We start from the raw sequence: 24364 nt of genomic DNA, 5'->3' as shown, positions 1-24364 counted from the left end.
ACGCGCTCTCCCCCCCTGTGATCCTCCCACGCGCTCTCCCCCCCTGTGATCCTCCCACGCGCTCTCCCCCCCTGTGATCCTCCCACGCTCTCCCCCCCTGTGATCCTCCCACGCTCTCCCCCCCTGTGATCCTCCCACGCTCTCCCCCCCCCTGTGCTCCTCCCACGCTCTCCCCCCCCTGTGCTCCTCCCACGCTCTCCCCCCCCCCTGTGCTCCTCCCACGCTCTCCCCCCCCTGTGATCCACCCACGCTCTCCCCCCCCCCCTGCGATCCTCCCACGCTCTCCCCCCCTGCGATCCTCCCACGCTCTCCCCCCCCCCCCCTGTGATCCTCCCACGCTCTCTCTCCCCCCCCCCCCCCCCTGTGATCCTCCCACGCTCTCCCCCCCCCCCCCCTGTGATCCTCCCACGCTCTCTCTCCCCCCCCCCCTGTGATCCTCCCACGCTCTCTCTCTCCCCCCCCCTGTGATCCTCCCGCTCTTCCCCCCCCCCCCCCCCCCCTGTGCTCCTCCCACGCTCTCCCCCCCCCCCTGTGCTCCTCCCACGCTCCCCCCCCCCCTGTGATCCACCCACGCTCTCCCCCCCCCCCCCTGCGATCCTCCCACGCTCTCCCCCCCCCCCCCTGTGATCCTCCCACGCTCTCCCCCCCCTGTGATCCTCCCACGCTCTCTCCCCCCCCTGTGATCCTCCCACGCTCTCTCCCCCCCCCCCCCCCCTCGTGATCCTCCCGCTCTTCCCCCCCCCCCACCCTGTGATCCTCCCGCTCTCCCCCCCCACCCTGTGATAATCCCGCTCTCCCCCCCCCTCGTGATCCTCCCGCTCTCCCCCCCTCTGCGATCCTCCCGCTCTTTCTCCCCCCGCTCTTTCTCCCCCCCCTCGTGATCCTCCCGCTCTTTCTCCCCCCCCTCGTGATCCTCCCGCTCTTTCTCCCCCCCCCCCCTCGTGATCCTCCCGCTCTCCCCCCCCCCCCCTCGTGATCCTCCCGCTCTCCCCCCCCCTGTGATCCTCCCACGCTCTCTCCCCCCCCCCTGTGATCCTCCCACGCTCTCTGCCCCCCCCCTGTGATCCTCCCACGCTCTCTGCCCCCCCCTGTGATCCTCCCACGCTCTCTGCCCCCCCCTGTGATCCTCCCACGCTCTCTCCCCCCCCCCCGTGATCCTCCCACGCTCCCCCCCCCCTGTGATCCTCCCACGCTCTCCCCCCCCCCCCCTGTGATCCTCCCACGCCCCCCCCCTGTGATCCTCCCACGCCCCCCCCCCTCCCTGTGATCCTCCCGCTCTTCCCCCCCCCCCTCGTGATCCTCCCGCTCTTCCCCCCCCCCACCCTGTGATCATCCCGCTCTCCCCCCCCTCGTGATCCTCCCGCTCTCCCCCCCTCTGTGATCCTCCCGCTCTTTCTCCCCCCCGCTCTTTCTCCCCCCCCTCGTGATCCTCCCGCTCTTTCTCCCCCCCCCCCTCGTGATCCTCCCGCTCTTTCTCCCCCCCCCCTCGTGATCCTCCCGCTCTTTCTCCCCCCCCCTCGTGATCCTCCCGCTCTTTCTCCCCCCCCCTCGTGATCCTCCCGCTCTTTCTCCCCCCCCCTCGTGATCCTCCCGCTCTTTCTCCCCCCCTCGTGATCCTCCCGCTCTTTCTCCCCCCCCTCGTGATCCTCCCGCTCTTTCTCCCCCCCCCTCGTGATCCTCCCGCTCTTTCTCCCCCCCCTCGTGATCCTCCCACGCTCTCTCCCCCCCCCTGTGATCCTCCCACGCTCTCTCCCCCCCCCCTGTGATCCTCCCACGCTCTCTCCCCCCCCCCCCTGTGATCCTCCCACGCTCTCCCCCCCCCCCCTGTGATCCTCCCACGCTCTCCCCCCCCCCCCTGTGATCCTCCCACGCTCTCTCCCCCCCCCCCCCTGTGATCCTCCCACGCTCTCTCCCCCCCCCCCCCCTGTGATCCTCCCACGCTCTCTCCCCCCCCCCCCCTCGTGATCCTCCCGCTCTTCCCCCCCCTTGTGATCCTCCCGCTCTCCCCCCCCCCCCACCCTGTGATCCTCCCGCTCTCCCCCCCCCCCACCCTGTGATAATCCCGCTCTCCCCCCCCACCCTGTGATAATCCCGCTCTCCCCCCCCCCTCGTGATCCCCCGCTCTCCCCCCCTCTGCGATCCTCCCGCTCTTTCTCCCCCCCGCTCTTTCTCCCCCCCCTCGTGATCCTCCCGCTCTTTCTCCCCCCCCCCCCTCGTGATCCTCCCGCTCTTTCTCCCCCCCCCCCCCCCCCTCGTGATCCTCCCGCTCTTTCTCCCCCCCCCCCCCCCCCTCGTGATCCTCCCGCTCTTTCTCCCCCCCCCCCCTCGTGATCCTCCCGCTCTTTCTCCCCCCCCCTCGTGATCCTCCCGCTCTTTCTCCCCCCCCTCGTGATCCTCCCGCTCTTTCTCCCCCCCCTCGTGATCCTCCCGCTCTTTCTCCCCCCCCTCGTGATCCTCCCGCTCTTTCTCCCCCCCCTCGTGATCCTCCCGCTCTTTCTCCCCCCCCCCCTCGTGATCCTCCCGCCTTTTCTCCCCCCCCTCGTGATCCTCCCGCTTTTTCTCCCCCCCCCTCGTGATCCTCCCGCTCTTTCTCCCCCCCCCCCCCCTTGTGATCCTCCCGCTTTTTCTCCCCCCCCCTCGTGATCCTCCCGCTTTTTCTCCCCCCCCCCCCTCGTGATCCTCCCGCTTTTTCTCCCCCCCCCCCCCTCGTGATCCTCCCGCTTTTTCTCCCCCCCCCCCTCGTGATCCTCCCGCTTTCCCCCCCCCCTCGTGATCCTCCCGCTCTTTCTCCCCCCCCCCCCCTCGTGATCCTCCCGCTCTTCCCCCCCCCCCGTGATCCTCCCGCTTTTTCTCCCCCCCCTCGTGATCCTCCCGCTCTTTCCCCCCCCCCCTCGTGATCCTCCCGCTCTTTCCCCCCCCCCCCCCCTCGTGATCCTCCCGCTCTTTCCCCCCCCCCTCGTGATCCTCCCGCTCTTTCCCCCCCCCCTCGTGATCCTCCCGCTCTTCCCCCCCCCCCCCCCTCGTGATCCTCCCGCTCTTTCCCCCCCCCCCCCCTCGTGATCCTCCCGCTCTTTCCCCCCCCCCCCCCCCTCGTGATCCTCCCGCTCTTTCCCCCCCCCCCCCCTCGTGATCCTCCCGCTCTTTCCCCCCCACCCACCCTGTGATCCTCCCGCTCTTTCCCCCCCACCCACCCTGTGATCCTCCCGCTCTTTCCCCCCCACCCACCCTGTGATCCTCCCGCTCTTTCCCCCCCACCCACCCTGTGATCCTCCCGCTCTTCCCCTCCCACCCACCCTGTGATCCTCCCGCTCCCCCTGTGATCCTCCCGCTCCCCCGGTTCTATGTGGCTGTAATGCTCTCCATACAAGTCACATTACTGCAGAAAATTGTCATTTCTTTTGTAAAACTGGTCAACTGTCAAGGTGACCCACTACAAACCACGTTGGATCGTTCCATGGTTGTAACAAAAAAATATTTGGGGAGCTTGCATTGATTAATTTTGTCGTGGTGTGTGTTTTTTTTTTTTTTTTTTTTTTCCGTCAAAACTGCTTGACAAAAATTGCTGTGTGTTTGGCCAGCAGAAGAGTTACTGAGATACATTGGCACTTCTAATATTTCTATAGGACATCCTGAAGTCTCAGGTCTGAGTCCTACATAAATACATAGAACTTTACCACCACTTCATCCCATAACACATGAACAAGCTGTAATTCTCCTTTTCTGCCACTAGATGGCGCTCTGTATAGAGTACACATACCATCTGTAGAACAAATATTACCACTGATGGGGTTTGTGTATGCCAGGATTGTGTAATGTACAAAATAATTCCTGTATTTTATTCACATACAATAAAATCTCAATAGAAATAAGTTTGTTAAAATATAATAAATCCAAGACAGCAGTGTTCTTAGTGCCTATGACAGTTGTTCTATGTGCTGATTTTCACCCAAAACTTTCCTTGTAGCAAAGTCTTTTTTTCTCTTTCGCTTTTTTTCTCTTTCGCTTTTTTTCTCTTTCGCTTTTTTTCTCTTTCGCTTTTTTTCTCTTTCGCTTTTTTTCTCTTTCGCTTTTTTTCTCTTTCGCTTTTTTTCTCTTTCGCTTTTTTTCTCTTTCGCTTTTTTTCTCTTTCCTTTGAATTGTTGGCTCCCATAATACAGAGAACACTCAATGAGTGTTCTCTGTATTAGCCGACAATTCATTAATTGATTAAAAATTTTTAAAAATAAATTCAATTACCAGGCCCTTCAGGTCTGGTATGGATATTAAGGGGAACCCCGTGTCAAAAAAATTGACGTGGGGGTCCCCCTAAATATCCATCCCAGATCCTTTATCCGAGCACGCAACCTGGCAGGCCGCAGGAAAAGAGGGGGGGGGGGGGACGAGAGAGCGCCCCCCTCCTGAACCGTACCAGGCCACATGCCTTCAACATTGGGAGGATGCTTTGGGGGTCTGTGACCCCCTCAAAGCACCATGTCCCCATGTTGATGGGGACAAGGGCCTCATCCCCACAACCCTGGCCGGTGGTTGTGGGGGTCTGTGGGTGGGGGGCTTGTCAGAATCTGGAAGCTCCCTTTAACAAGGGGACCCCCAGATCCTGCCCCCCCCCCTGTTTGAAATGGTAAGGGGGTACAAAAGTACCCCTACCATTTCACAAAAAAAAAATTAAAAATGGTTAAATAAGACAAACACACTTTTGAAAAATTCCTTTATTAAAAATAAAAAAAAGATTCCAGCGGTGGTAATCCACTCTTGCTATCCAGCGATGGATGATCATCTCTCCGGGGTCCAGCGATGGATGATCATATCCAGCGAGACGGGTGATTTTCAGTCCAGCGCTGTCCATACATCCGTCTTCTGTCTCCACTGAGGAGACACTGCGGGGATCCCAGCGCTGACGTTTCTTATATTAGGAGGGCGGGGCCACCCGTCACCTGACCCCGCCCGCTCTGACGCTGGTGAGGGAAGCCATGGGGTTCCCCAGTGACGTATGGGTGACCCCGCCCCCTCTGATGTAACACAGCTTTCTGTTACATTGAATTTACGGGGAACCTCGTGCCTTTTTTTTTTTTTTTTTTTTTTTTTTTTGTCAATGAATGAATTGTCGGCTCCGTAATACAGAGACCACTCATTGAGGAGCCGACAATTGAAAGTGATTTTAGAACACTTTTTTTTCCTTGCGAAATGACACTTTGTGCAGGGACAGTTCTAAGCACAGGAAACATGCGCCCCTTCACAGGCATACTATAGACACCCCCCAGGTACGAAATTTAAAGGAATATTACACTTTTATTGTTTCACTTTAATCATTATTAAAATCACTGCTCCTGAAAAAACTGCAGTTTTTAAAACTTATTTTTGCATTGACCCATGTCCCCTGGGGCAGGACCCGGGTCCCCAAACACTTTTTAGGACAATAACTTGCATATTAGCCTTTAAAATGAGCACTTTAGATTGTGAATGTTCAAGTCCCATAGACTTTAATAGGGTTCTAAAGTTCACAGGAAGTTTAGGTCTGTTCACAGGTTCTGGTGCGAACCGAACCAGGGGGTGTTCGGCTCATCCCTACTGGAGAGGCTCAATTCCTTTAACAACAAGTTCCAAGGCATATTGCAAATACAGGCATACCCCACTTTTAAGTACACAATGGGGTTTATTTACTAAAGCTGGAAAGTGCAAAATCAGGCTCGCTTCTGCATAGAAACCAATGAGATTCCAGGTTTTATTACCGAAGCTTAAAGTTGGTTGTATAGTCATTTTTATGACTTTTTTTTTACCTACAGGAAAGCCTATAGGTAAACATGTGGGCCACGGCTCCATGTTTGAATGGACACATGGAGCTGTGGTTCAGTTTGGGAGCTGTCAGGAAGGCACTTTCCAGCTTTTAGGATATAAACCCCCATTGTGTACTTAAAAGTGGAGTATGCCTGTAAATACAAAATCATTATGGGATGGAAAATGCTGGAAGTTTCAGGCGCCCTCTAGTGGAATCTTTGCATAATCCTGGAAATTGAGTGAAGCCTTCTTCAGGGTGTTGGGCAATAAGTTACGTACAGCTGGCACAGTCCTCCACAGCAATCGCACATATCGCTCCTCCATCCCGACTCCTGGTTGGCAGTCATTGTCTGTGGTGACCGTCTACACCTCTTTATCCTGTACAGAGCACGAAGGAAAGAGAGATAAGATACATTTTAAAGGCGCGCACAATGATTAGATTGGCGTTGGATTATCATTTTTACTGAAGGTTATGAGGCCAGAAAATTAGAAACCTCAAGTCACTACCAATTTACATTACATGTGGCCCTATACGGTCACTGGTAAGGGTAAGCCCACTTTTGCTGTGTTGGATTCTGATGCTGTCAGTCAAATCCTGCGAGCCAGGAGTGGGAGGCAGGGCTGAGCCGCACTGTGTGCGCCTATGGATGAGCACAGCCTGGCTCGGGGGCGCAAACCTCGCTCCCCTACTTCAAAAGGCATGCTACGATGGTGCATGCAGAAGAGGAGGAGCCTAGAGCACCAGTGAGGAACCCTAGAGGAGGAGGTTTGGGTCTGCTCTGTGCAAAACCATTACACAAAGCAGGTAAGTATAACTTTGGGATTTTTATTTTCTAGGAAAAAAAAAAAAGTTAGACTGTGGTGTTTCTGGGAATTTTCCAAGGTGGCCCATCAAGGGATGGCTGGCTCCGCTGTGACGGGAAACGCAATTAAAAACAAGGTTAAATACCCAAGCCCCCCCCCCCCCCCCGTCGTACACCTCTATACCAGTGCAAGAGAGGCGGGGGGGAATCCCAACGTCAACACGGGTGGGAAGTAAACCTGCTACCCTGGAAGATTTGCAGAAGCCCTATTAAAGGGATATGCAATTAGCGGACCTCCAGCTGTTGCAGAACTACAATTCCCATGAGGCATAGCAAGACTCTTAGAGCCACAAGCATGACAGCCAGAGGCAGAAGCATGATGGGACTTGTAGTTTAGAAACAGCTGGAGGTCCGCTAATTGCATATCCCTGCCCTATTACATGCAAGTCGAACTGGGGATTTTCTCACGTCCTTGTTACCGGCCTCAAAATGTGAATTAAGAGAGCCGATGATTGTAGACACGATGAGATAAGGTGATCAGCTTGGCGTGGACTGCAAAGAATCACACAAACAACATGAGATATGACCACTGACTTTATGGCTGGAAGTAGTTTAATTTTTACATAACAATACATCTTTTACATTTTTATAGTCACATGTTTATAACCATTAACAATATATATAATACCGATTTTAACTAAAGTATTTTAAAACGTAGTTACAACAATGAACATTACTAAATTTAATAACATATATATCCCTGTTATTCAGTGTTATAGATAATTATCTTTATCTCTCTGGTACACTTTAAGTGTGCAATAATCATACTGGCAATGTATGGCTTTAATACAAATATTTTCATGGTGGTACTCTTTTTTTAACCACTAGATGGTGCACATTGCATGTCTGTATGATGCAATACATAAGCTTTACATACAATAGGTTTTTTTCTATATTAAATAACAGAAAACGTGCTTCTATAAATCTATGCAATTTCCAATAAATCAGGTTTAAATATACCTATTTAGAAAGGTTTAGTGTTTATCATAGACATTTGTTCTGACTAATGCAGTATTTTCATGTTCTTATGCACTTTTCACTTGTTTCTCCCACATGCTGTTCTAAACTTCTAATTACAGCAAAACTATAGCATAAAATCTGCTGAGACTTTTTCTGCATCTGCTCAAGAGGTTTAGGAATCTTTCTATCACAGGTTAATACAGATTAGGAACAATTTAGAGTACATACCTGCAAAGAATCACACAAACAGCATGAGATATGACCACTGACTTTATGGCTGGAAGTAGTTTAATTTCCAGTCACATGGTGTGTGGCCTTATATAGACTCTGTTTGTGTACCTTCTCTGCCATCTACTGGTTATTAATAGAATAGAAGGGATATGTTTAGAAATATAAAAAAAAATGAATATGTACTTTGCTTTGGGGTGTCTGTTTTGTGACCATATAAACCCCAGTCCGTCACATCCTCTTTCATTATGGCGCACCTGAGAGAAGAAACAAGTATACCAGGCCTACCTCAAGGCAGGACCGGTGCTTGGAAAACCCTTTCTGCCTAACCCCAGGTCCTGCTCGGGCAATACCTCCACATTGTAATGTTCTAAAAAGTATCCTGGTTTGCCCATGTGGCTTTAAGGCCAATCTGTTCCAACAACGCTCCAGCCTCTTCTGCCCAGCAGGCCACCGATAATCTTGTGGAATGAGCCTTTCAAGTGTGTGGGAACTGAGGAACCGGACCACGCATAGGCTAGTGCATTGGCCTGCCTAATCTATCTTGATACTGTTGCTGTAGAGGCTTGTAAACCTTTCCTGTGCCCCCTGAGTAGAATTCTCAAATGATTAGACCAACTGAATTCTTTGACTCAATCTAGATTTGCTAACAGACCTCTCCTAACATCTAAACGGTGAAAACCCTGCTCCCCTTATTCTTTGAATTGCTGCAGATCGAGGGGAGAACTATGCCCCGTGAAGTGGCGTAATTAGAACCTTCAGGGCCCCGGTGCAAGAAACCATGAAGGGCGCCACTGACCCTCAGCTGGGGCCCTTTCCTCTGGGCCCAAGGCCCTTTACTCCTTTTTTTTTTTTTTTGAGGTCCCGTAGTGGAAACCTTTCACATGTTCTGCAGTGGGTCCCCTTCCTGCTGTCTTGGGGCCGCCCTCATGGTGGGAGAACGCCAGGGCCCAGTCGCAAGGGTAACCTTTCCCACCCTGGCAGTTCACTGGTGCCAGTAGTTTTTACTTTTTGTTATTTTATCTAGGGGCAGCAGGAACTAGGTCAGTCATAGATGGTCGGGTGTAATTAATACTTTGCTGACCCTCATGGGCTCCTCTGCCCCTACCCCCTCTTCTGGGACTTGCAGTTTGGCCTTCTCTGGATCCCCTTCCCCATGACAGGTCCTCTCCCCTTCCCACTGACTGGTGTATGGCTCAGGAACAGGAAGGTGGATCAGACTCAGTGACGCGGGCATGGTTACCAGTCTCTAATCCCCTCCTTAAGACAGGTCTTCTTTACCCCTCCCACTGATTGGTATAAGGCTCAGGGACAGGAGAGAGAGTGGGTTCAGGAACGGGGGATAGGGTTTCCAATCTCTCTTAATCCTGTCCCCCCCCATGACAGCTTCTCTTGGCTCAGGGACAGAAGGACAAAACAAGCTCAGGGACATGGTACAGGGTTACAATTAACATACTAGTCTGGCTCTTGCATGCTCCCGCCATGCTGCCACTGTCCATGGGGACAGGGGGGCTGCTGTCTGCTCCTTTTCCACACTACCACACCATCATATCTCACTTTTCACCTCTCGCCCCACCCCCTTAGATGTTTGCTCGCACCATGCTGGATACTATGGATTTCGGCACAGGGGAGCCACATGGGCCCCCTGAAGCATGGGGCCAGGTCACAATTGAGACCTCTGAGACCCCTATAGCTACGCCCCTGGTCCGTGACCTATGGAAATGTGTGGCCAGTTTTGGTATGTACAGGTAATCCTGCTTTAGTATAACCTTTTCTTCTAATGCTGCGTACACACGACCGGACTTTTCAAAGGACTTGGTCCGGCAGACTGGATTCCGTCTGACAATTTGATCGTGTGTGGGCTCCAGTGGACTTTTCCTTCCCCTAAAGTCCGGCGGACCTAGAAATAGAACATGTTTTAAATCTTCCCGCCAAAAGTCCGCCGGATCCAGTTCCTGTTGGGAAGTCCGCTCATCTGTATGCTGGTCCGACGGACCAACTACGACGCAATGGCAACTACAGCACCTGCCCGTGAGAAAGTATTGTGCTGGAAACAATCACGCTGGTTCTTGGGTGCAGGGTACTGTACATCTCATGCTGGCTGCAATAGGAAAAACAAATTTTTCTATGTCCCTTAGGCCCCCCGCCCGCAGCCCCACGATAACCAATGGCCAGGGTTGTCGGAAAAGGCCCTTGTCCTCATCAACATGGGGAAAAGGTGATTTGGGGTGTGCCCCCCTTCCCCAAAGCACCCCCCCATGTTGAGGGCATGTGGCCTGGTACCTTTTAGGAGCTCGCTCATCCCCCACCTCCTTTCCTGACCGGCCGGGCTGCATGCTCGGATAAGAGTCTGGTATGGACTTTGGGAGGACCCCCAAGACGGTTTTTTTTCGGCGTAGGGGGGTTACCCTTAAAATCCATACCAGGTGACGGGGCGCGCAAGGTGTCAATCTCGCAGATGAAAGCGGCGAGATTGACTTCCTTCTCTAGTCCCATCATACCTAGAGTCACGTTCAAAATGAATGGACTTTAGTCCATGAATGGGCAAGTCCGTTCATTTGGAAAGTCTCCACCAAAAGTCAGACGGGAAGTCCGTTGGACCAAGTACGCCAGGAAAGTCCGTGTGTGTGTGTGTGTGTGTGTGTGTGTGTGTGTGTGTGTGTGTGTTCGGAAAGTCCGGCGGACCTACGCTGCAAAGTCCGGCGGACTGTCCGCAGGACCAAGTCTACCGGAAAGTCCGATCGTGTGTACGCAGCCTAAAACAAACCAAAAAGATTCCTTAATGGACAGACCTTGAAAATCACCTACCCTTATGGCTGCAGCAATGGCCAACAAAAAGGCTAAATTCAGAGACAACAAAAAGTTAAGGAAATTTGCTCAATTGGCTCAAAAGGGTGCTTAATCATAGCTTCTAGCACCTTAGAAAAATCCCAAGGAGGGAATCTGTTCATTTCTAATGGGAGACACCTTCTCCTTTGCTGCCAAAAATCTTTTTAACTAATGGGTCCCTTGTGAGCCGTGACCTGAACCCTGAGGTGTTCAACGCCATACACATTTAGCAAGGTCCCCGGCTTCTTTCGGTCTAATGAGAGCCTCCAGGGCCAGAGATAGCTGACATTCTCCTGAATATGGTGGATTGTGAGGCATAATTGGTGCAAGGAAGTTAGCCATTGGGTGCCAGACACTTTTTGAATGCAAAAGAGATTTTATTTCTCTTAACGGAACTTTGGGAAAGGAGGGTTAAGGCCCAGACATCCTTAGGTAGTTGCAAAATTAATTGGCAGACTCGGACTTCAATAGGAGGACAGCCATGCAGGGAAAGGCATCCAGCAAGACACCACATCTGCATGTGTAGAAAACACTGTCTCCTATAGCAACAGTCTTTAATAGTTGCTAACACAAAGCGTAAGAGTTCTTTTGCCACTACAATCACTCCTTGTAGTTCTTTGGCCCACTGAGCTCCCAGTCTTTCTCACTAGACCTGCTGATTTGCTGCCACTAAATCCCTTGAGCTCCTCCAATCTTCACGGTGGTATCTTCCTCAAGCGTCACCCCCCGCCTCTCTGCTGGGTCCCTAGCTTGGTTCTCAAGATACTTCTCAAGCTTCACCCCATTGGCATGCTCAGTCCCTGGTTTGACACACAAGACTGCTCTGCAAGCGTCACCTCTGCTGGCTTGATACCCACTGAAGATTCCTAATTCTTCACCATTGCCAGGTTTCTCCGCCCGGCAGAACTGTCACTTCTGGCTAGACTGCAAACCAATCCTGCGCTGCTCTCTTGCTTCTGGATAGGCATTCAGACAGCCTAGCAGCCAGATGTGCCTGGGATAGGCCCAAACTCCGGTCTAGCAGCCCGGGCAATACAACGCACGTCCACCCAGACAGCCGTCCAGGTGGCACAGAATGCCAATCACCTGACTCCACCCAAATAAATAGACTCTTCCAGCAGGCCAAGAGATTAAAGAAAACTCCTGCCCATTGCCTGAGACCCCCCCATATACCCATAATCTGGCCTTGCATTGCCCTTCTCATATCTAATGCCACCAGGTACCCGGCCACCTAGCGAGCAATGCAGCAAGGCCAGACTTGGGGAGAAATAAATTGATCTCTAACAATTTAGTCAAGATGGCTATTCCTGGCAGGTTAATTTGTGAGCAACAGTTCTGACAGAGTTCTGGCAGACTTTCCGAATGAATGGACTTGGCCACACACAATCACACCAAAGTCCGACGGATTCGAACGTGATGACGTACGACCGGACTAGAATAAGGAAGTTCATAGCCAGTAGCCAATAGCTGCCCTAGCGTCAGTTTTTGTCCGTCGGACTAGCATACACACGAGCGGATTTCTCGGTAGGAACTGGGTCCAGCGGAGTTCTGCCGGAAAAATTTGAAACATGTTCCGTTTCTAAAGTCTGTCAGACTTTTGCAAATCAAAAGTCCGCTGCAGCCCACACACGATTGAATGGTCTGCCGGAATCATTCTGTCTGACTTTTGATGTTGAAAAGTCCAGTCGTGTGTACGCGGCATTACCCGTTTTTTTTCAGAAAAAAAACTGTCATGCTTTAAAATAGAAAAAAAACACAGTGAAGTTAGCCCAATTTTTTTTTTGAAAAAAATTGCACGAAGCTTTACATTTTTTTTTTTTTTTTTTTTAACGGGTTACAGAGGAGATCTAGGGCTAGAATTATTGCTCTCGCTCTAACGTTCGCTGCGATACCTCACATGTGTGGTTTGAACACCATTTTCATATGTGGGCGGGACTTGCGTATGCGTTCGCTTCTGCGTACGAGCTCACGGGGACAGGGGCGCTTAAATTTTTATTTTTATTTTTGTTAATTTTACTTTTATTTTTTTAGTTTGACATTTTAAAAAAATAAATAAAAAATTTGACTACTTTTATTCCTATTACAAGGAATGTAAACATCCCTTGTAATAGGAATATGGCATGATCGGACCTATTTACAGTGAGATATGGGGGGTCAATAAGACCCCACATCTCACATCTAGGCTGGGAAGCCTAAAATAAAAAAACAAAACAAAAAAAAAACGATCACGGCTTCCCAGCTGAGGTGGCGCCGTTATTTGAATGCAGAGATCGGGCGTGACGTCCTAACATCGCGCCCGGTCTCCGAACGATCATAGAGACTCCAGCGACCATCTGGTACACCGGAAATCTCTGATCGCCATCCGGGGGCCGGCGGATCCTGTGTCCGACTCACGGATAGAAGCGGTGAGTCGGTAGAAGCCCCCCCGTAAGAATGATCAAGCGGTGGAACAGCCGCTATGATCATTCTTATGGTGCAGGGAATCGCCGGCTGAAAATGCAGACATCTGAATGATGTCTGTAGCCTCAGGCATCATTCAGATATAACCCCGGAAAGTCGAGGCCGTCATATGAAGTACCTTAGGCGCCAAGTGGTTAAAGTGCATAGCTGTGCAAAACGGTGTTTTTTTTTTCTTTGTGCAAAAAATGCTGTTGTGCTCCGTGTCCCATCGGTGTCAGTGCATCCACCTCATGGGAGTAGTAGTAATCCGCACTCGCCAGATATGTTGGACTCCTTTACCTTATGGCAAGAGAAGTCTACTGTGCTTGTAGGTCATTAATGGGGACCAATCCCAATGCGATATCCTCAAGTTGTTCCCTCCTATAATGGGTTGCCTCCAATGATGTCTCTGGGGGTCCAGGGACAAAAAATACGCAGCAGGCAGTATATAGGGGGGGGGGGGGGGGTAGGAAACTCCCACATAGAGTAAAATCTTCAGATGCTTTATTTGGAAATGGAAGCATACATAATAAACTTAAAAAAACAAAACCTGCCTATATGACAGAACCGGACGTTGCCAATGAAACATCAGCCCTGCTTGTGTGTGAGATGTGGTTGCTGTTCAAATTTGGTCCCCAATAATGACCTACAAACATGGTAAAGGGGTCCAACATATCTGAGTGCAGATTATTACTACTTGTCAGAAGCCATGAATCAGACTGAGACAGATGTACAGTTAAATCACACTTGTTTAATAAGTATAATAAAAAAAGGTAAACTTAGTCAAAACATAGCCAGAGTTCAGGAACCGGAACAGATAGTCAGACAAGCCAAAATGTCAGGGAGCCAGAGATGAGCGTAGTAGAACAAGCAGGATCTGGAGCCAGAAGGAATTTCAGCCAAGCAAGTCTTTAATGGGAACACAGGAGAGCGTCTCTAGAGATGTGACCAAGGCGAAGGCAGAGATCGACTGGACGGCTTGAGTAGGCAGGATTGATGAGCAGGATATCAACAGGTGAGTCACTGTGGAGAGAGAGGACCTGGAAATTAGCCGACAGCTGAGTGGCCAGCTCAGAGAAGGGAGGGCTGAGCTCAGCCCTGACGGTACCCCCTCCTCAATGACCCCTCCCCCTCAGAGGACCATCAGGCTTGAGGGGAAAACATCTATGGAAATCACGGAGGACAGGGGCATGAACGTCCGAGGATGAGACCCAAGAGCATTCCTCCAGACCATACCCTTTCCAAATCACCAGGCACTTATGCGTCCATGGAAATTACGGGAGTCAACAATGGACTGTACTTCATACTCCTCATGGTTCTCAACCTGTACAGGGTGAGGACGGCGCACTAAGGTGGTAAATTGGTTCCAGACCAAAGGTTTTAATAAGGAGACGTGAAATACAGTTGAGATACGCATATTTAGACGGAAGGTCTAATGCGTAAGCCACTGAGTTAATCCTGGGAAGAATACGGAAAGGCCCAAGAAACCGAGGTGCGAACTTCAGAGAGGGAACACGAAGTCTGAGATTGTGAGATGACAGCCAGACCCTGTCCCCAACCTGGTAGGAAGGCGCAGGCAGGCGTCTGCGGTCAGCATGAAGTCTATACCTATCATTAGCTTCTCACAAAGCCTCCTGGACTTGTGCCCAAGTGGAATCAAGAGCACGGATATGCTCCTCTAAAGCAGCAATACTCTGCGGAACAAATGAGTCGGGCAACATGGAAGGTTGGAAACCATAGTTCGCCATAAATGGGGACAATCGAGAAGCAGAATTCAAGGCACTATTGTGAGCGAACTCTGCCCACGGTAAGGTCTGACCAGTTGTTATCATGGTCAGAAATATAGCAATGTAGGAATTGTTCCAAGGACTGATTGGCTCATTCTGCAGCCCCATTAGACTGTGGGTGATGCACAGAGGAGAAAGCAAGCTGAATTTCCAACTGCATAAAAGGCTCGCCAGAACCGGGACACAAATTGACGAACCCTGTCCGAAACAATGACTTTGGGTAGCCCATGTAAGCGAAAGATCTCCCTAGCAAAAATAGAAGCTAGTTCCTTAGAAGTGGGCAACTTCTTAAGTGGAATACAATGAGACATTTTTGAGAACCGGTCAACCACCATAAGGATAGCTGTGTTGCCCTGGGAGTTGGGTAACCCAACAATGAAATCCATAGACAGGTGGATCCATGGCCTCTCCATTGGGTATGGGTTGTAGGAGGCCCACTGGAAGGTGTCATGGAGTCTTACTCTGAGCACACAGGGAACAGGCATCTACAAAGGTGGTTACATCAGCATGTAGACTAGGCCACAAGAATTGTTGGGAAATGAGCCAAAAGAATTGATTCTTAAGACTTTCAAAGGCCTTAATGTACTGTGGAGATCAACTCTGTGGGTTACTGTCCTTTTTCTGGTCATATCAGTCAGGGGCTTGACCAGAGATGAGAAGTTATGAATAAACTTCCGATAATAGATGGCAAAGCCAAGAAAACGCTGCAGAGGATGTAAACCCACGGGTCGGGGCCACTGTAGGACTGCTGAAAGTTTCTCTGGGTCCATTGAAAAACCAGGAGTGGAAATGATATAACCCAGGAATTTAACCTGTTCACAATGGAATTCACACTTCTCCAATTTACAATAGAGATTGTTCTCTCTTAGTTTCTGAAGCATACGACAGACATCTGTGTGGTGGCTCTCCAGGGACTTGGATAATATGAGGATATCATTGAGATAAACCACCAACCGTAACTGCAACAAATCTCGGAGGACATTAATTCCTGGAAAACTGCCGGGACGTTACAGGCCAAAGGGCATTACGAGATACTCATAATGGCCTGTTCTGGTATTAAACGCAGTTTTCCATTTGTCATCCTCCTTAATCCTCACTAGATTATATACTCTTCTCAAATCAAGCTTCATGAAAACCGTTGCTCCCTTGAGGCGGTCAAATAACTCCGTAATCAATGGAATCAGATAAGCATTCTTAATCGTGAACCGATTGAGACCCCTATAATCAATACAAGGTCTTAGTTTACCACTTTTCTTCACAAAGAAGAAACCAGCACCAGTAGGAGACGAGTATTTGCAGATGAAAACTCAAGAGTGTGTCTGCAACATACTGCTCCTGTGGCCTTATCCTCCAATACCGACAAAGGGTAAACCCGGCCACGGGGGGGTTATGGCACCAGGTTGAAGGTAAATTGCAAAATCCTATGACCGGTGTGGAGGCAAACTGCCGGCTTGACCTTTTGTCAAAGACGTTGCTAAAACTGCATCCGGCAGGGAGGAGAGTTAGGAGGTGCACAGGACCTTGGCTACCTTCTGGAAGCATGTCTTTCTGCATTGTGGTGACCAGGAGAGAATCTCGGCATGGAGCCAATCAAAAGAGGGGTTGTGCCTCTGTAACCAAGGATAACCAATAACCAGTGGAAACTTGGGTGAGGAAATCACTTGGAATGGGATTATCTCATGGTGAAGAGCCCATATGACCATGGACAACTGAACAGCCTCATGAGTCACATGGGCAGGCTGTAGAGGTCTCCTGTCAAGAGCCTCAATGGCAAGTGGAGTGTCATGCAGCTGCAGTGGAATCGAGTGCTTCGATACAAAGGCAGCATCAATGAACAGGCCTGCAGCCCCAGAGTGGATTAGAGCCTGTATCTCGACATATGACTCAGCCCAAGAAAGGGTAACCCAAACCAGGGGCTTATCCTTCAGGATAACTGGGGATGAAAAAACACCACCTAAGGTCTGTCTGTGACAGGACCTCGAGGTTCTGGGCGTCCCTGGACGGGTAGGACAAGACTTCAAAAAGTGACCTGCTTGGCCACAATAAAGCACACTCTCTCCCTCCTCCTAAGGGTTCTCTCATCTGTAGAGAGATGCGTGAAGCCCAAGTGCATGGGTTCATCCTCAGTGACCGACTCACCAGGAGGTGAGGGAGGCAAGGATGGGACTGCAAAGCTTGGAGACAAATGTACAGGACGCAAGCACTCCTTAAAATTTGCTATCCTCATTGACTCAAGACTCAGAGAGACTCTTTTATCAACTTCTCCAGCTCAGTGGGTATATCTTGGGCTGCTATTTCATCCTTTGTTATCAGAGCCCATGAGGGCCTCATTGTTCCACGCAACCTCTGCTGCCACAATACAGAATTCAATGACGTAATCAGCAACAGTTCTCATTCTGTTTGATGGACATGAGGCACAGAAGGAGAGCGTGCAGGCACTTCAAATACCCTTTTAAAAGAAGCCACAAACTTAGGGTAACTCAAGACAACAAGTTTTTGCATCTCCCATAGAGGGTTTGTCCAGGCCAAGGCTCTCTCAGAAAGCAAAGATATCACGAAACCTACTTTGCTTATATTTGTGGGAAAGACCTGGGGCAGCATTGGACTGGATCACCCTGAATCGCTGGGGAAGCAGAGAGGAACCAGACATACCCCCTTTATAGAGGTAATACTCAAGGCGGGTGCCTACAGAGACTGGAGCAGCAGCAGGGATGGCCTGCAACACGGGTTGTACCGGAGCAGCCACAGTGGGAGATTCCAGATGAGTCGTGAGACTCTGGAGCATTTGTAACACCATGGCAAACTGATCCATGCAATGATCCTGCTCATTCAATTTGGAAAAAAATATTACCAACAAGTGGATTGACTGCATCTTCTGAATTCATGGCCTTTGCCTACTGTCAGAAACCATGAATCAGACTGAGACAGAAGTACAGTTAAATCACTCGTTTAATAATAGTAATTAAAAACAAAAAAAAGTAAACAGAGTAAACGTAGTTAAAACATAGCCAGAGTTCAGGAACGGATAGTCGGACAAGCCAAACTTCAGGGAGCCAGAGAACAGAGTAGAAGAACAGCAAGTAGGATCTGGAGCCAGAAGGAATGTCAGCCAAGCAAGTCTGTAACAGGAACACAGGAGAGCGTCTCTAGAGATGGGACCAAGGCAAAGGCAGAGATCATCTGGTCTGGACGGCTTAAGTAGGCAGGATTGACGAGCAGGATATCAACAGGTGAGTCACTGTGGAGAGATGGGAGATGCCAATTAGCTGACAGCTGAGCGGCCAGCACGGAGAAGGAAGGGCTGAGCCCAGCCCTGTGTCAGGGTTGGCTTAGCCCTTCCTTCTCTGGGCTGGCTGCTCAGCTGTCAGCCAATTGCCAGCTCTCATCTCTCTCCACAGTTACCAGCTGTTCCTGATCATGCTCGTCTGACCTGACTACATAAAGCTGTCCAGCTCACTTCACCTCTGCCTTCGCCTTTGTCACATCACAAGAAACCATCTCCTGCGGTTCTGTTTAAAGACTGGCTTGCTGACATCCATTCTGGCTCCTTATCCTGCTTGCTGTTGCTCTACTTGGATCTCTGACTTCTGGCCTGGCTGATTACCCAATCTGGTTATTGAACTCTGGCCTGGCTGACTACTCTATCCGGTTACTGGACTCTGGATATGCTTTGACTATGCTTTTTCTATTTACATTTTTATTTAATAAACAAGTGTGATTTAATTGTACTTCTGTCTCAGTCTGATTCATGGTTTCTGACACTAGTCCCATGAGGTGGATGCACTGACACCGATGGGACAAGGAACACTTTTTGCACAAAGAAAAAAGACTGTTTTACACAGCTATCACTATATGCACTTTAAACTGTCGCTTTAAAGATTTATTGATGACATTGAGTTTGGTTCACATAGTCAGTCATTTTATTTATGCACTTTATATGCTAGTTTGTTTCATTGTTGTAGTATTTATATGGTACATTCACTAGAAGTCACCATAGGATATAGATATTCATATGACATTAACGAGGTATAGTCACTAATATGGATTATCATATTGGGATTTAGTACACTAATAAGGTGGAGCAGGTGCTGTCTATCATGTATCTAGTTCCATCTTGCCCCATAGTGGGCAATACTTGACAGCAGTGGCTCAATTACATTGCCATTTACCACCAAGGCACGAGTGTTTCATATTACCAAGTAAATGTCTTTATTATTCTTTTTGGGCACTAAATTGCTGCACCACATCCAAGAGTCTGAAAGGTTAAGCAGAGTAATCTGTTATCAACCAAATCCGTAAAAAAAAGATGAACCCAATATTACAATTTGATACTGGGGAGGGTGGAAGTGAGGTTTACCAGTTGATTGATCCGAATGGCCAAGGGACAGGCTCCCTGACCAGGCAGCTACATAGTACGGTGATGTGACCGTAAAAAATGGGTGACAAAATGTATGATCAACGGAACCCTATACCATAGAGATGTCATATTTTGTTATTTATGTCTTGTAAAAACAGCCAACGATAAACTTTTTTTTCTTTTAATTTACAGCAATGCTCAATTGTCCATAAAACCACTTGGAGAAAATCTGAGAGAATATCAGAAACTTTCACGCCTATCTTCTGCTGTCAGTGATGGCGTCTGCCAATCTGAGAGCTGAGCTGAAATGTTCCGTCTGTCTGAACTTTTATACCGATCCTGTAAACCTGAAATGTGGACACAACTTCTGCCGGGTCTGTATTGATTGTGTGCTGGATACACAGGAGGGGTCTGGAGGATATTCCTGTCCTGAATGCAGAGAGAAGTTTCCGGATCGGCCTGCACAGCACAGGAACATAACACTGCGTAACATAGTGGAGAATGTCCTGTCTGCTCAGCCAGATCAGGAGGAGTCCGGGGTCTTCTGCACTCACTGTGTGGACTCTCCTGTACCTGCTGTTAGATCCTGTCTACACTGTGAGGTTTCTCTGTGTGATAAACACCTGAGTGTCCACAAAATGTCCCCAGAACACATCTTAACTGACCCAACCTCATCCATGGGGAGAAGGAAATGCCCCGTCCATAAGAAGTTCCTGGAGTATTACTGCACTGAGGATGATGCCTGTGTCTGTGTGTCCTGCAGTTTGGCTGGAGAACATCGGGGACACCAGGTGGAGATGTTGGATGAGGCTTCCGAAAAAAAGAAGGAAAAACTGAGGAACATTTTGCAGAAACTTCTGACAAAGAGAGAGAAGACAGAGGAAAGGGTCCAGGTTCTGCAGGAACACAGGAGGAAAGTAGGAGAAAAAGCGGCTGGTGACATCGAGAGAGTGCCTGTCCTGTTTAGAGATCTCAGGAGGCGTTTGGAAGACCTGGAGAGGAGAGTCCTGAGGGACATCTCTGAGAAGGCAGTGCGGGTCTCCATCTCCATGTTGGATTTCATCCGGGACTTAGAAATAAAAAAGGATGAACTTCACAGCAAGATGCGTCACATTGAGGAGCTGTGTAACGTGACGGATCCACTGACTGTCTTACAGGAATCAGACACAGGTGACTTGTGTGATACTGAGGATGGAGATAACGAGGACAGAGAGAGACATGAGAAACTCCTCCATGATGGAGGGGGTCTGGATGTGGCGGGGGTCTTACACACAGGTTTATCTGATATAATAACAGAGGTAGAGTGCCTTGCAAAAGTATTCACCCCCCTTGGCAATTTTCATGTTTTGTTGCCTCACAACCTGGAATTAACATGGATTGTTTGAGGATTTGCATCATTTAATTTACAGAACATGCCCACAACTTTGAAGGTGTGTGTGTGTGTGTGTGTGTTGTGTTGTGTTTTTTTGTTAAGTAAACACTTCATTCTTTTTCCTGTTTGGTTCTGCTGTTATTTCTCAGCTCCCTTTTTAACAGACCAATCTATCCAGCAAAAGTGTCAATTAAAAAAAAGGCAGCCACCAGATCTAAGGATTGGTATTGGTCATGTTCTAATTGTTATCACTGGAGTCATGTGATCAGTTCTGTCGATCATTTTCTGTCCCAATCATGTCTAGTAATTGGAAGTGATTGTAAGGAATCGTATTGTATCGGAAGTTATTGCTTGATAATAAAAGATGAAGCATTAACTCGGATTGGGTTGTGCTGTGCTCATTATTATAAGATAAAAATATCATTCGCTGGGGAGAGGATCTATTCAGGTGATTTAAAGAGCAACATTAAAATTGACTAAATTCCTATACATTACTCATTTGGGGGATGCCTCAAAGCTGTAAATGTTTTTTTTCAGAACATTACAAATCTCAGGTACAGCATCCGTGACACCGTACCGTGACATCACATAAACTGCATGTGTATTCATTTTAGTTTAGTTTGCGGCAGGGGCGTACTAAGTGGGGGGGCGGGGGGGCGTGCCAGCGCCCCCCCCCCCTCTCCGCAACTGAAGTGTCAGACAGCGCCGTGCCTCGGGTTCGCAGCCCACACAGAGGAGCCCGAGGCACTGGCAGTGGGCGGCATTGCGGGGGGGGGGGGGGTGCGAGTAGCACCCGAGTGGAGTGACATCTGCCGGCTCAGTGATCCGGGACCCGGCTCCCCTTCTCTCTGTGGTCACGTTGCGCTGCCATTCTGATCAGTCTCGGGCAGCTGCTGTCACTCGCAGCTGAGCAGAGTGAAGCCGCCTCCCCCTCCTCCATGCACAGCACTGTGTAGACAAGGAGGGGGAGGCGGCTTCACTCTGCTCGGCTGTGAGTGACAGCCGCTGCCCGAGACTGATCAGAACGGCGCGACGTGAGTCACGTGACCACAGAGAAGGGGATTATTGCGCCGGGTCCCGGATCACTGAGCCGACAGGTGACACTCCACTTGGGTGCTGCCCACACCTCCACCCTGCAATGCCGCTGCCTTGGGCTCCAGGTACACTATGGGTCCTTGGGGGGGGTCCTGCACTGTGGGGGGGTCCTGCACTGTAGGGGGATTCTTTACTGTGGTGGGTCCTGCACTGCAGAAGGGGTCCTTTACTGTGGTGGGTCCTGCACTGTAGGGGGGGGTCCTGCACTGTAGGGGGGGTCCTGCACTGTAGGGGGGGGGGTCCTGCCCTGAAGGGGGGGGGGTCCTGCACTGTAGGGGAAGATTCTGCACTGTAGGTGAGGATTCTGTACTGTAGGGGAGTCTGCGCTGTAGGGGGGTGGGTCTGTACTGTAGGAGGGTCTGCACTGTAGGGGGGGGGGGTCTGTACTGTAGGGGAGGATTCTGTACTGTAGGGGGGTCTACACTGTAGATGGGGGTCTGTATGGTAGGGAGGGGGGTCTGCACTGTAGGGGATCTGTGTAACATGCAGAGGGTCCAGAGCTGTGAGGGGCTGTGTAATGTAAAGGGGTGCAGGGTGCTGTGTAATGTAAAGGGATCCATGGACACAAGGGCTGTGTAATGTAAAGGGGTCAGGAGTTTCAGGGTGCTATGTTATGTAAAGGGGTCCAGAGGTACAAGAGCTGTGTAATGTAAAGGGGTCCAGAGGTGCAGGCTGCTGTGTAATGTAAAGGGGTCCTTAGGTGCAAGGTCCTGTGTAATGTAAAGGGGTCCAGAGGTGCAGTTGTGGAGAGGGGGGGGTACACAGTAGTGACAAAAAGATATTGAAGGATGCAGAGGTATGCAGGGGACACGGTGGGTGTTTTTACATTTTATGGTGGGGGGGGTGCCAGATATAGGATCCGCCCCGGGTGCCAAATGCTCTAGGTACGCCCCTGGTTTACGGTATTCATTGGATTTCATTCAGCAACCTAATGATTGATTTCTGTTTGCAAACACTCTCTAGAGATATAGCAATTGTTATGCTGAAGTAAAAAAATACAGTGTCTTGTTTTAAAGACAACAGCCAAACCTATGGCACAGTGACTGTAAAGCGTATTTGCATATTGATTGGGGCAACAGCAAAGTAAAAGGGAGATGCAAATCAATGATTTTTCAATAAATAATGTGTTATTTCAAAGACAGCAGTCATAAATATCATAAAAACTCTGCACGTTATGTAAGCATTTCTACTTGGCCACTTTGTTAGAGATGAGGCCTATTTTATTGTGAACAAAAATTTGTTTATTAGGTCACAGTCGAGAACAAAACATATTTCAGACATGCTGCACACCATGTAAGAATTCTTATTAGGCTGCAATGACGATGACCAGTTTTATCATGAAATAAAAATGGTTTGCTTTTTCAGAGCACCAAGCGAGGAAAAACGTAGTTTATTTTCTGGACAGCACATACTCCTATTTTGCTAAGCTGCAATGTCAGAGGGAGAGAGCAGGCAGATTACATCTGGAGTCTTTTTTGATAGTCCATTTTTTTTTTTTTTTTTCAAAGTGAGAAAGCTGGCAGATTTTATATATAGAAGGAAAAAAAAAAGTGAAAAATGTTGTCCTATTTTCTAATAAGGACGGAAAAGTTGTACAGATTTGAAAAACAAATTTTAATCCTTTTTTATTGGATAGGCCACAATTTCTGAGGGGGAGAGAAAATGGAAAATTGTATACTCACCTTTCCGTAATTTTCCTTTCCTGACGCATCTTCATGGCAGCACACACTGGGTTGTGACTCCGCCCCCACAACCTGACAGGATTGGATTAACTATAAATTTGAAGGGGAGACACCCTGCTGCATTCTCTGTAAATATCATCACAAAAGAAACAGGGAGGGCAACTGTGTGCTGCCATGAAGATGCGTCAGGAAAGGAAAATTACGGAAAGGTGAGTATACAATTTTCCATTTTCCTGACGCCTTCATGGCAGCACACACTGGGAAATAACTCGCCAGTTGGGTGGGTGCAAGTAAAATAATATTTATTCCTTATAATGCTGAAGAATTGGCTCTAATGACGGATCTGCCGAAGTCGGCCATGGATAAATGAGCAGAATCCACCTTGTAGTGGGAAATAAAGGGATTCCTGGAGGACCACGTTGCTGCCCTGCATATTGTCTCTGGTGAGACCCTGCAATACGCTGCCCAAGAGGTAGCCACTGCTCTAGTTGAATGAGCCCTGATGTCTTCAAGAATCGCCGTATGCTGGGTGGAGTAAGCTTTTTTAATGGTTCTGACTAACCAGGATGCAATAGTGCATGAGGAGGCGGCTTGCCCACGCCTGGTTCCATGGGGAATGATCAAAAGAGAGTTAGTTTTCCTAAAAGAGGTGGTAGCAGTTAAGTAGTTCATGATGGTTGTTTCCTCATCTAGTGAATGAGGATTACCCTGATCATCCGTGAAGGATGGAAGGATGATGGTTGTAATGGAAGGAAGTTGCCACTTTGGGTATGAAGTGTTCGGAAGGTCTGAGGACTACTTTGTCAGGAAAGAGAACTAACTTAATGCTTGGATCTCCGACACTCTCCTAGCTGAAGTAATCACAATGAGAAAAGACAGTTCTAAAGTCAAGTCCCATAAAGAGATAGTTTCAAATGGAACAAACGGAGGAGAAGCGAAAGCATGGAGAACTATTGAAAGATCCCATAATGGAAAGCCTG

The 24364-nt window shown here is 49.4% G+C and overlaps 1 protein-coding gene across 1 annotated transcript in view; it reads left to right on the top strand.

Annotated features, from left to right (window-relative positions):
- LOC143962097 (E3 ubiquitin/ISG15 ligase TRIM25-like) overlaps nucleotides 1-20989 on the top strand; it is a 28055-nt gene extending 7066 nt beyond the window's left edge. The window contains exon 2 of the mRNA XM_077471423.1: nucleotides 19428-20989. Coding sequence (XP_077327549.1) covers nucleotides 19511-20620 — 1110 coding nt within the window. The 5' untranslated portion in view covers nucleotides 19428-19510 and the 3' untranslated portion in view covers nucleotides 20621-20989. The remainder of the gene's footprint in view (nucleotides 1-19427) is intronic.
- The last annotated feature ends 3375 nt before the right edge of the window (nucleotides 20990-24364 follow it).

The sequence above is a fragment of the Lithobates pipiens genome, unplaced genomic scaffold, assembly GCF_037356315.1.
Source record: "Lithobates pipiens isolate NorthernLeopardFrog02 unplaced genomic scaffold, aLitPip1_a1.2 Scaffold_8, whole genome shotgun sequence".
NCBI classification, from domain to species: Eukaryota; Metazoa; Chordata; class Amphibia; order Anura; family Ranidae; genus Lithobates; species Lithobates pipiens.
This window is presented reverse-complemented; position numbering and strand designations above follow the sequence as displayed.